The 12997-nt window shown below is 45.0% G+C and overlaps 1 protein-coding gene across 1 annotated transcript in view; it reads left to right on the top strand.

Annotated features, from left to right (window-relative positions):
• The window catches only part of LOC311041589 (uncharacterized protein), a 61653-nt gene that overhangs the window by 26216 nt on the left and 22440 nt on the right, over window positions 1-12997 (top strand). The window contains exons 18-28 of the mRNA XM_084052033.1: window positions 764-991; window positions 1732-2130; window positions 2281-2448; window positions 3213-3467; window positions 4094-4330; window positions 4793-5044; window positions 5375-5641; window positions 6961-7329; window positions 8139-8765; window positions 10355-10660; window positions 11714-11782. Of these exons, the coding sequence (XP_083908159.1) occupies window positions 764-991; window positions 1732-2130; window positions 2281-2448; window positions 3213-3467; window positions 4094-4330; window positions 4793-5044; window positions 5375-5641; window positions 6961-7329; window positions 8139-8765; window positions 10355-10660; window positions 11714-11782 (3177 nt within the window). The remainder of the gene's footprint in view (window positions 1-763; window positions 992-1731; window positions 2131-2280; window positions 2449-3212; window positions 3468-4093; window positions 4331-4792; window positions 5045-5374; window positions 5642-6960; window positions 7330-8138; window positions 8766-10354; window positions 10661-11713; window positions 11783-12997) is intronic.

Below are 12997 nucleotides of genomic sequence, written 5' to 3' on the forward strand. Positions count from 1 at the left end.
CCTGTACAATATGGTTTCCCCTCTATGGTAACAAACCTCACTGTGTGACCCTGTACAATATGGTTTCCCCTCTATGGTAACAAACCTCACTGTGTGACCCTGTACAATATGGTTTCCCCTCTATGGTAACAAACCTCACTGTGTGACCCTGTACTATATGGTTTCCCCTCTATGGTAACAAACCTCACTGTGTGACCCTGTACTATATGGTTTCCCCTCTATGGTAACAAACCTCACTGTGTGACCCTGTACAATATGGTTTCCCCTCTATGGTAACAAACCTCACTGTGTGACCCTGTACAATATGGTTTCCCCTCTATGGTAACACACCTACAGGCATTGCCTCACTTTGTGACCCTGTACAATATCGTACCCCCCCCTCTAGCCCATTTTGGGCAGGAACCCCTTTTTGTAACTATACTTTTCAGGACTAACTATACTTTTCAGGAGTGCTATGTACATTATATAGCAACATACATTTGTTGTTGTTTTTCAGAAAACGTAGGTCAGGATTTAGAAGGTGTTTTTAGAGTCAGCCTCAGGTCTAAATGGGCTAGAGCAGGGGTTCTCAAAGTGGTGCTGAGAGGGTCCCCAGCTAAATGTGTTAGTATAGCATAAACATTGGTTATTTGAAAGCAGTGTTAAGTGTTCAGATGGGTGGACCACGTGAACTTTCAGAGCAAGTTATGATCGATCGATCGATTATGTTGCGGCTTGGATCCATGGCACTAACCTAGTTTACTTATATGTCAATCTGTTACAGTGGTGGAGCGTGCTCAGGGGAATCCCCATCCTACGGTTCAGGGGAACCCCCATCCTCCCTCTACAGTGCAGGTTAAGATGACCCCTGCGGAGGAGAGCACAGAGGTCACATTTGAAGAGAGAACAACGTTCAGACAAACGTCACTCAGAGAACTGCCTCCACAGGCTGATGATGACTGGTTTATACTGATGGACGCCGTTCCCAGACAAACTGCTTACGTGCCACCAGGTACAGATATACGATATATGACAATTTCAGTGTCAGTGGGAAGTACAAGCCTTGTCATGGAGAAAGAGAATTCAGTGGAGACAAAGAGGAAAATCAGGCACGACAATGGAGGGAAAAATGTAACCATGCAACACTGTTTTATCTGTACATGTCACCGTTCAACCCGCTGCTGCTCAACCAAGACAGGATCCAGTCCTCTTAGGGGCGGGGATAGAGAATCCATTCTGTCATGGAATAGATTCCGAAGTTATTGAGAATCGGAAATCAATAAGGATTTGGCTTATCATTTCTCTTATCGATTCTAGCGGGACGTCATGTGTCGAGAGACACAAGTGTCATGTCGCTGAAATCAAATCATTGGCAAAAACTGGTCATCCTAATACAGCTTTTGATTGCTGTTGAAGTTCTTGCCAGCTATCAGTAAAAATAAGGAACATGAATTGAATGGCTACAATGCATGCACATATCCCTTCAGTTGAAGCAAACATGCTTTATTTTTTATTGAAATTAAAGGAAAGTGAAAGGGTGCCTCAGATTAGCACCAATTTGCCAACAGCTACCAATAATAGAAAAGGATCAATAGTGGGATCGATAAGGAATCGTATCGATAAGCAAGATCGCTAAGGGGATCGAAATCGATGCAAATGAACTATGACGCTTCGTTGACGTTGACGCTGTTTGAATTCTTTGTCTCGCCTCCTGTTTTAAGAATTCTTCTTATGTTATTGTCTTCATATCAGTGACCTGGGAGCAGACAGTCCGAGAGGAAACGACCAAGACTGAAAGAACAACCGTTGAGGAGACAGGAGAGGAGACAGGAGAGGAGACAGGAGAGGAGGCAGGAGAGGAGACAGGAGAGGAGGCAGGAGAGGAGACAGGAGAGGAGGCAGGAGAGGAGACAGGAGAGGAGACAGGAGAGGAGAGAAGAGAGGAGACAGGAGAGGAGAGACCAGAGGTGTTCGTTGAAGAGCGACAGAGACGCGTTGCTGAAATCCCACCACAGCCAATGAGAGAGATGCTTGATACACGGCAGCCAATGAGAGAGATGCCCGATACACGGCAGCCAATGAGAGAGAGGGATGATGACTGGTTCCTGTTCCTGGATGTGGTCCCCATAGATGTGACTTACGTTCCACTAGGTAGCGCTAGAATCCACAGCACCACCTTCACATCCCATGAGTTATAAGCCACTATGCTTTTACAGATATCCTGATTCTCGCAGGAAGACTCACGGATGTAGGAAGTTCTTGTCCTTTGTCTTAATGAGTTGTGTGTGTTTTCTCTGTTAGATCCTGTGGTGTCTGTGGTTGAGAAGACAACAGTCCAGCAGATACAGATCAGATCACAGACAACAGTGCAGATCAGAGAAGAGTGGAGCTACGATCAACAGGTTTCATCTTCTCAGGGCGATGTTCTACTGGACGTTCCTCCTATAGTACCATCCGACATTACAGCAGGTAGAACTAATAATAATACATCCAATTCATATAGCGCTTTTCTATGTACTTTACTTTACTTACTTTATTTGTCTATTTAGACAAGACAGAGCATATTAATGAACGTCACATGAACGTAAATACACCGGATTTAGCAAATATGCTAATTTTCATCCGCAGTCCTCACACAAAACATAAAATCAGAAAAACAGACAAACGGTGGAATACATTTACATAACATTACATAGCCTAAAAATAAACCTAAAACATGAACACACATGGTTGCAGCTTTGGTTTTCAAGCAACCATCTTTTCACATTGAATTTAAAAGATGTAAATGTAGCACAATCCCTTATACGTAGAGGAAGACCATTCCATGCTACACAACCCTGTACTGAGAGGACATTTTGACCCAAAGTTGTTTGCCGGTGCGGCACTTCACAATCTCCTCGAGTGGTTGTTCTGGTACTGATTCCTCTTTCAGGCTTCCTTTTAATTAATTATTTTAATGAATTCACCCTACATGGCACAGACCATGTAGGGTCTTGTATATGACCCCAACCTCAAAGTCACTTTACAAAGAACACTAGAGAATGATGTTCTAGCAGGTAGAACCATTTGATGTTCTAGCAGAGAGGTGTAAGCATAAGTAGGCATTGAATGAGGGCTCCAGCTCTAGGGTCTGTAGTGCACTCTTGTCGTTCTTTGGTTGACTTTTGCAATTTTCAGCTCTGCTCACATGTAGGTCGGTCTCCTGCTCCAATGTGTTCATGTTGTTTTCTCAGCAGTTCTCGTGGAGCAGGAATCCGTTCAGCTTCATCAGGAATCTACAGGATCTACTGGGATCCACACAGCAGCTGGTGATCTGTTTGACCAGATCACAGATCAGGCGGAGGAGATCATACGTCTAGGACAGGTCATCCAGGGAGAGGAGAGCAGACTTCAGCAGTACATGAACAGAGATGATGACTGGTTCCTGTTTCTGGATGTTGTCCCCAGAGATGTAACTTCACTAGTGATAAAACCCACAGTGTCACTAGGTAGGTAGTGAAAAAACAGCACATTTGTATTTAGTTTTAGTCATAGTCTTTTGAATAACATTCCATTTAGTTGTAGTCATATTTTGGTCTTCTGAAATGTTTTAGTTTTTGTCTAGTTTTAGTCGACTAACTATCATAAGATTATAGTCGACTAAATCTACAGTTGATTTAGTCGACTAAGATGTATTTTGGCGGTGCTTTGATCGCGTCGTTATCGCTGATTTTACACTTGGTTGCAATCTGAAAATAGCCGATCTACAAGCTCACAACGCGTCGCAGCAGTTCTACTCCTCTAGTCCCTCCCTAACATTTTAGTCTAGTTTTTATTTGTTGACAAAATTGTCAATATATTTAGTTTTAGTTTTAGTCATTATAGCTTATTGGGGCGATTCCTTCGCCGTTGGCGGTCGTTGGTAAGGAGCGTTGGCCGCTCCACCGTCTGAGCACGTTGAATCGGTGGCGGAGGTTGTCGGTTAGGAGAGTCATCGTCAGCGTTTGTCGCTGTTGCATCTTGCAAATTGACTTGATTTTTTTTTATAGATATAATGATTCTCATATGAAGATTGAAGACTTACTGACATATAGTGTTTTTAATGAGTTTGTTTGTTTTGTGTTTTCTCTGTCAGGACCTGTGGTGTCTTTGGTTGAGAAGACAACAGTCCAGCAGATACAGATCAGATCACAGACAACACTGCAGACCAGAGAAGAGTGGAGCTACGATCAACAGGCTCCGTCTTCTCCACCAGTTCCATCTTCTCAGCCTTTGAGGAGGACAGAGGATGTCTGGTTTGTTCTGCTGGACGCTGCTCCCAGAGAACCGTCTCGCTCTCCACCAGGTAGAGAACCGTCTCACTCTCCACCAGGTACAACTGAATTCCATCGCTCTCCTTCTTTGTCTCTTTTCGAGTGCTTCCGTCTAACTATTTTCGGGACTACTGTTCTTCTTGTAGAGGCTACAGTCTTGTCATCAGAACTCATGATGTGAAGCACATTGAATTGCTGTGTTGTTGAAATGTGCTATACAAAATAAATGTGCCTCGCTTTGTCTTGTGACAAAACAAGGTAAGACATTGGAGCTGGCTCCGACGTCTTGGTGTGTTCATCATCTGTTTTCAAATCTGCACACCAATGCAAATATATTTTCACGTGCTAAAGTTTGGCGCCACCAGGCTCTTTCTCAGATCTTACAAACGTTACCACCTGGAAATCTATTTAAACTGGAGTACACTGGTTTAGTTGATTTAATGTGGAAGTTGTGATCCAGCAGCCAGCCTGGTGGCTTTGGGACGTGTGTTCTCATCCTGGGGTTCATGTTGTTTTCTCAGCAGTTCTCATGGAGCAGGAATCTGTTCAGCTTCATCAGGAATCTAAAGGATCTACTGTGATCCACACAGCAGCAGCTGATCAACCCACAGGACAAGCAGAAGATGATCTGTTGTTTGACCAGATCACAGTGGAGGTGGAGGAGATCATAGGTCTGAGACAGCACATCCAGGAAGAGGAGATCAGACTTCAGAATGATGAATGGTTCATCTTACTGGATGTGGAGCCTCAACCTCAGCCCTACGTTCCTCCAGGTATTATAACCCAGTCCTACGTTCCTCCAGGTATTATAACTCAGTCCTCTTACACACAAATAACTATAGTTTTTAAGGAGACTAACCACAGACAATGTTTTTTCTACTCTTGGTTTTACAGTATTTAAACTTTAAAATGTCACGGTCTCCCCTTAACTCTGACGGTACATTTGTACACTGTCAGAGTTAAAGACGTGTAAGGGTCAATTTAGAAACCCCTCAAGGAGCTTTAATGGCAAGATTTGTTGCGTTCAGCTGAATTTGAAGGCTGCGTGTGGTGTTTATATATCAGTTCAGCAACAGTACATGATGTGTTATTTGTTTTATCAGGTCCAGTTTCAGCCCAGAGTCAGGTTTACATCAGCAGAGCTGCAGTGACTGAAGAGAAACCTGTGGAGATGAAACCACAGATAACAGTGATGGAGACCTCTGGACCACAGCCTACACCACCTACATCACCTACACCAGCTATACAACCTACACCACCTATACAACCTATACCATTAGTACCATCAGTACCATCAGTACGGGAACAAGATGATGTCTGGTTTCTGCTGTTTGATGCTATTCGTGAAGAGCCTGTCTTCGTACAGAGAGGTATTGATTGATTGATTGATTGATCGAATACTTAAAGTTAAACATTTAGGCTGAAAGGATAACAACTAAGTCCCGGGGACCTGTTTCCATTGTGGTCCCATGTATTCAATTCATCAACAGATAACACGCTAATACGTGTCATCAACAAATACAAACCGCTATATTTACAGAGGAGAAAAGGAAAATGGCAGCAGTGTATGTAACCGTTTTTTAAAGAAACCAGTGATCCACATCTTTTTAATGGATGGTGTCAGGGCATTCCACATTATGGTGTCAGAGTAGTAGGATGAATGTTTTACCATGGTTGTGTTAAATGCGGGGGGTACCCAAGCCCCCAGAGCCGCGGTAGAACAGTGAAGCGGCCGTCGCCTGGTGGTCAATCTGAGAATGCAACACTTACACATTTAAAATGCTACTGCGCATGCTTCTACCGTTTGAAACCCTAGTGCGCAGGCTGCTCATAACTCTATGGTCACGCCTATTCGACCCAATATTGGTACTTCCGGCAGACAGATTCTATTAGACCCAATGGACCCAATTTTAAACTTCCGGCAGACTTCCGGGTGCTTCAAACGCCACTGAGCAACTTTCATAGAAATTAATAGCTGTGGGGGGGGCGGGTCAATCCGCCCTCTAGATGCATTATAACTCTATGGGGGTACCAGATTGCTGCTGTCGCTCACTCTGGTGTTGTGGCAGTGGGTGTCTCTCACTTTCGAGAAGTAGTTAGACAGGTAATCTCTCAAGAACAGATTCTGCTCTCTGCTTGAATCTGTCGGGGGGGTTCGTCATAGCATGTACGCACTGGCCTACAAGTGGGCGTGCCTTCAGATCACGAAGCAGGCCGCGCTTTACCCAATCAAATGTAGTGGGCGGGATTTACTGTCTCGCTTCCCACTGAAAACAAACCAAAACTCATTTAACAATAGCGTCCTCGGAGCAGACAAAACCACGGAAAGATATTCACATTTTAACTTGCTCTTTCATCATAGAAACAAGTGGGCTTATAACCAAAACCATCCATGTTCTCTGGAAGTGGTGTTAGTGTTCCGTGTAGAAATATTGTTAGTGGGAATGAAAACATAAGCACATCACCAGAAGTGGAGCGCTGAGGGCAGACCAAAAAACCCTGTTTCCTTGCGCACGGGTGCTCCATTTAGCTCCCCCCAGAGCCAAGTGAAAGAGTAAAAAACAGCAGAGGGCGCTGTTTTTCCTTTTTATTTGGCGATGGGTTCCCAGATTGTTAAACAGGTAATGAGGGCACATTGAAGTGGACATGATGAGCGTCCCAAAGCTATTCTCACCCTCTGTACCGACAGGCCCGGTCCAGCCTCGTTCAGACGCCATGCAGACCTCTATGATGGAGGTGAAGAGCTCTGTGGTGGAGGTGAAGAGCTCTGTGATGGAGGTGAAGAGCTCTGTGATGGAGGTGAAGACCGCGGAGGAACCGCTGTGGCGCTCTGGCGTGGAGGTGACAAAAACAGAGGTGACCAGCACAGAGGTGACGGGCGAACAGGAAGCGACATGGAGGGAGGTGATCATCGTGGAGGAGAGAGGAGGGCAGGGACAGACTCGTTGGTCTGAAGTCAAAAGCGTCCAACGGGTGCCGCCGACGGAACGAGCGGAAGGAGACGATTGGTTCATCGTGTTTGATGTCATCCGTGAGAAGCCCCTCCTCGGACCACCAGGTAGCTGTCATCATGTCTAAACACACAGCGGTCAGAGGACCACCGTGTGTTAAATGTGGGTCACAGCGTCTGCCAAGCAAACTATGCTGTTTGCTTGACTCTGAACTTAACAGGGAATTTCACTTTAAGTGAAAGTTGCTGGATTCATTATTTAGATATTTAGAGTTTGATAAAAGTGCCCCGACCATCCCTTCCAAGCCTATTCAACTACAAACTCTACGTTAGAATCATTTAAAAAAAAAACATCTACATGCATCTCTTCACAGATACTGTCCTTCTAATGAAAGGGGAGACCTTCATTTTTTGATTCGTTTTCTCATTTTCACTGTGTGACATTAGAAATAAAGACCAATGGGTTTAACAATTAACTATTTTTAAAAGTACAATAGCAACCTAATGAAATGAATATCTAAATATTGAATCCAGAAACTGTCTGGTTGTGCACAGTAAACACGTGAAACACGTGAATGGCACTCCAACCACCAACATATTGATAGAAAAGATAATGTGAAAACACTGATGAAAGTGTCTGTCAAACACAATATTATACAATATGTAGTGGGGGTCCCCGCTTCATGTCTCTCTCTCAGCTAAGGGGTTCTTGGGCTGAACAAACTTTGACTTAACATCTGACTTAATGTGGTGTGTGTGTGTGTGTGTGTGTGTGTGTGTGTGTGTGTGTGTGTGTGTGTGTGTGTGTGTGTGTGTGTGTGTGTGTGTGTGTGTGTGTGTGTGTGTGTGTGTGTGTGTGTGTGTGTGTGTGTGTGTGTGTGTGTGTGTGTCAGTGTCTTGGGTAGAGCGTGGTCAAGAGGTGGTGCGGGTTGTTGAGACCACGGTGACAGAGGAGAGACCAGCCCAAATGACTGAGAAGGTCTCCACCCTGATAGAACAGAGACCAGACCAGTGGATCGAGAAGGTCTCCATCCTGACAGAGGAGAGACCAGCCCAGATGATGGAGAAGGTATCCACCCTGACAGAACAGAGAGCAGACCAGTGGGTGGAGAAGGTCTCCATCCTGACAGAACAGAGACCAGACCAGTGGGTGGAGAAGGTCTCCATCCTGACAGAACAGAGACCAGACCAGTGGGTTGAGAAGGTCTCCATCCTGACAGAGGAGAGACCAGCCCAGATGATGGAGAAGGTCTCCACCCTGACAGAGGAGAGACCAGCCCAGATGATGGAGAAGGTCTCCACCCTGACAGAACAGAGACCAGACCAGTGGGTGGAGAAGGTCTCCATCCTGACAGAGGAGAGACCAGCCCAAATGACTGAGAAGGTCTCCATCCTGACAGAACAGAGACCAGACCAGTGGGTGGAGAAGGTCTCCATCCTGACAGAACAGAGACCAGTCCAGTGGGGGGAGGTCTCCACCATGCCAGGTGGAAAGATGGAGGATGACTGGTATATGTTCCTCGATGTCTCTGCTAAACAACCAGGTAACCTACAGCAGTGACACCTAAAACCTTTTTATTCCAACCACCTCCAGTTTGATGTGCTTTACATTTTGTTTTAATCTCAGGGGACCCAATCAATACTGTGAAATCCTCCGTGTTAATGTAACTCTGGGAGGAGTGTACAAATTGACCATTTGGTTCCATTTGTCGACTTGGGGTTTCAATACAAGCTCTAGAGAAGAGTGCAAGTTCTGGAGAAAATTATCTCATCAAATCTAAAGACCAGTCTGTGTTTCTATTGGCTAACCTCCATGTCTTTCTATTGGCTAACCTTCATGTCTTTCTATTGGCTAACCTTCATGTCTTGTCTTTCTATTGGCTAACCTTCGTGTCTTTCTATTGGCTCAAACTGTCAGTCAAACCTCCTAACTCCAATTTAGTTGTTTTCTTTTTGTTTTCTTGACATGGTCATTCTAATCAATGATGGCCAAAACAACTATCTCTACAATAATGGTCAAAAACCTCCTAACTCCACTTGAGCTGTGTTTGGGTAAAGTGATGATAATATAAGGACACATTCAAGTATCTGACAATGAATAAAGTCACCATGATTTAACACATTGTGTGCCAGAGGTTTATTAAAATAGGGTACGTTCAGTGCCTGCATTTCTTCCATCCACTTACGCTGATATGTTTCGTGCTGTAGAAGCCCCGACACGGAAGTGCATGTAAACACAGCGTGCGTGCGAGACGTCGGAGGGTCCCGACTAACGCCTGGAACAATGATAATTCTAACGCGATCCTCCATTGGAGAGTGATCACCGATCGAAAACGGCTCACCTCCACCAGGTTAAAAAGAAATGGAGATATTAAGCTTTTAGTCAAGGAGTTAACATTGGAGCGGACGACTGGAAGCATTTTTGACATGGATCCACACCCGGCCTCTCCTTCTCAGAGACTCCTTGGATGATCCCAAGGTTTCGTTAGAGCGCCCCACGTGGGCCCCACGTATAAAAAGAAAAATGGGCCAAAAACGGTCCGGACCGTTTATGGCACTCAATGTGTTAGAAAACAGTTTTTTTTTCCATTTCCTGAAGTTAATATTTTGGACATAGTTGGTTTCTGCCCGACAGAAGGCCCCGTTTAGACAACAGTGGTCTCAAGAGAAACCGGGGGGGGGGGGGGGGGGGATCTTCAGTTTAGACGGAAACGGCGTTATCGGGGGTTGAAAACGCAACAATGTGAAACCACCTTCCAGAGTGGAAATCTTTGTAAATGCTCCGCCTCCCGTCCCCATGGAAACGGGCAACGCGGGGGAATCCGCAAAACGTGTGATGTCATCATGGCTCACGTCGGCTCACGTCGCATATGTTATTACATCGCTGCAGAGCCGTAGGACCACGCTGCGTTGGTGTTTAAACAAACAGCTGTGATAGGAAGTGGAACGTAAGTGGTTCTATACGCATGCATGACTGGTCTATCTTGGCAGCGTGTCACAGCGTCACTGTCGCGTCTCCGTTGAAACGCAAAATAAAAAGTTAGAACGCAACAGCACTTTGTCCTTTTCTGTTCTGATCGTTGCCGTGTAAACGTGGCCAAACGTTCATAGATGCTTTGTGTTTTGTCTCCAGTGTCTCCAGTGTCCACAGTGTCCACAGTGTCTCCAGTGTCTCCAGTGTCCACAGTGTCTCCAGTGTCCACAGTCTCTACCAGCCAGTCTCCACAGAGGGTACAAATCACGGAGGAAACCAGGAAGTGGGAGACGGTGACGGTGGCCGAAACGGCGGCCGTAACGATGCGCCAAACATGGCCGCCGCCGCTAGAGCGAGAGCGAGCGGACGCAGGTGATTGGCTGCCGGCAGAGCGAGCGGAGGCAGATGATTGGTTCTGGCTGTTAGAGGCGGCCACTCCAGAGGAACGCAGGAAGATCAAAACAGGTCGGGGAAAAAAACACACGTACATGTTGTTGACAAACTGCGGAGGCTAGTTTTGTGTGTTTACATCTGTACACAGTAAAATCCTTAGTGTCAATTTAACTATGATGAGAGTGTGCAAATGTAACCCATAGCGGTCCATTTGGTTACATTTGTATAGCCTGGTTCCAGACGAATCTGCCATTGCAAAAAAAATTGCCCTTCTTGTCAGATTAGGTCTGGCCCCTCTTAGTCTGGGAGACTTCGCCTCAGAGCCTGGACAGCAGGGGCGCGGCCACTGCGTTCTGATTCAAATCAACAGCCAATGAAGAAAAGGGGGCGGGATCCACATGCAGTGGGTGTTGCATGTAAATAGGAGCGACGGGAAGCAATTTCTCCTTGAGAAATTGCGGCCGCCATTGTTGTGTACTGCTGTTTGCCTCTCGTCGGACTGTTTAGACGAGTTGCACAGCTCTCAGACCGGTAAGAGGCGTGTCCGCTCAGATTCTGAGCTTAAGTTACATCCCGTCCACAAATACCAGGGCTCTGGCCCAGAAGTTTCCTCGCCCATCCCGTTTGTATGCGAGAGCTGGCGAAAACTTCTGGGTACTCAGATTAGGCCCCTCTCAATAGAGATTGCATTTCTCTCCCTCCGAAATTGTGAGGGACCAATCAGGGCCCAGGATGCAAATGTGGGGCGGGTTTATCACCAGCGGTATTTTTTTTATTTGCCCCTCAGAAATGCTGGTTCCACACAGAGATTCCAGACTAATATCAGTGGTAGCAGTGGTATTAGTCTGGCCATGCCATGCTAACATTTGTACACTCTCAAAGTTGAAGCCACCATTATGGTCAAAATGATAATCCCGGTAATTTTTGCTTAATATTGTAATGATGATTATTAATCACTTTTATTGGTAACATTTTCTTAATGCCTTTGCTGTTCATTTGGATCTTGTGATGTTATTGTGTGTCTGTAATGGTGAGGAGACAAAGGCAAGGTGACCAAATAACATGACATAGTTTTCATGATAAAATCATTGTGATATTTGTGTAAAATCATGACGATTTGTGCAGCTCTGGTGGGGGAGGCGTGGCGACAGGAAATGCAGCTTATTACTGCCGATGTTACCCGCATGAGATCAGGTAACACACACACACACACACACACACACACACACACACACACACACACACACACACACACACACACACACACACACACACACACACACACACTTTTCAATTACATTTCAAAATGCTTCATTGGCATGATAACATATATTGTAAATTGCCAAAGCTGACACATAACAAAACAAGTCACGATATTACGTATGCTGTATAATAATTAAAACATACATCCTGATGATGATGATAAACATGGCTGATCCCCACTGTGCAGCTACTGTACGTGTAAAATAGGGTGTACACGATCTCTGTGAATGTCAGTGTGAAATATGTCCTGTTTGAGAACGGTGAACTCCTACAGTCACAGCATTTAGTTTCACATCAGTGTTCATTTTGGCAGCACGTTTTGAAGTAGTTTCAGTCATATTTCGTTCCAGTAGTCTTTTGAATAAAATTCCATTTAGTTTTAGTACATTTTAGTCATGTGAAACATTTTACTTTTAGTCTAGTTTTAGTCGACTAAATATCAGAGGGACCGTTCAAGTCCGCTTTAGACGGCAGCGTGGCCCGTCACTCTTTTACGTCTTGGGTTTGAGAACTGCACTGCATTGCTGGAGTGCGGATGTCCGTCCCAAGAAGTCACAATATGCATTCTGGGGAGTGAGAAGTGTGTTGAATTTACATATATGTTTGTGTTTTGTGACAGTAGCTACAGTCTCATATTTACATGTGTGTGTGTTGTGTGACAGTAGCTACAGTCTCATATTTACATGTGTGTGTGTTGTGTGACAGTAGCTACAGTCTCATATTTACATATGTGCAGGGGCGCCGATATTTATAAGCTCTAGCGGGTGCCCAACAAGACGCGCGTGCGCGAAAAAAAATGCGGGTTTTAGTCGGTTAATTGACTTTTTTGGGGGGGTTTTGTAACTTTATTTCGGTTAATTCGGTTGTTCAGTGGCGATCTGAACCAGGCGATCTGATTTTGAAAAATATTTTTTTTTAAAAACTTTTTTTTTTTTTTTTGACCAGCACCCAGTGGGTGCTCCTCACCCACGGTGGGTGCTTTAGCCCCCGGGCACCCACGTTATCGGCGCCCTTGCATATGTGTTGTGTGACAGTAGCTACAGTCTCATATTTACATGTGTGTGTGTTGTGTGACAGTAGCTACAGTATCATATTTACATATATATGTGTGTTGTGTGACAGTAGCTACAGTATCATATTTACATG

Source organism: Gymnoscopelus microlampas (assembly GCF_963454915.1).
Source record: "Gymnoscopelus microlampas genome assembly, chromosome: 3".
In the NCBI taxonomy this organism is placed as follows: Eukaryota; Metazoa; Chordata; class Actinopteri; order Myctophiformes; family Myctophidae; genus Gymnoscopelus; species Gymnoscopelus microlampas.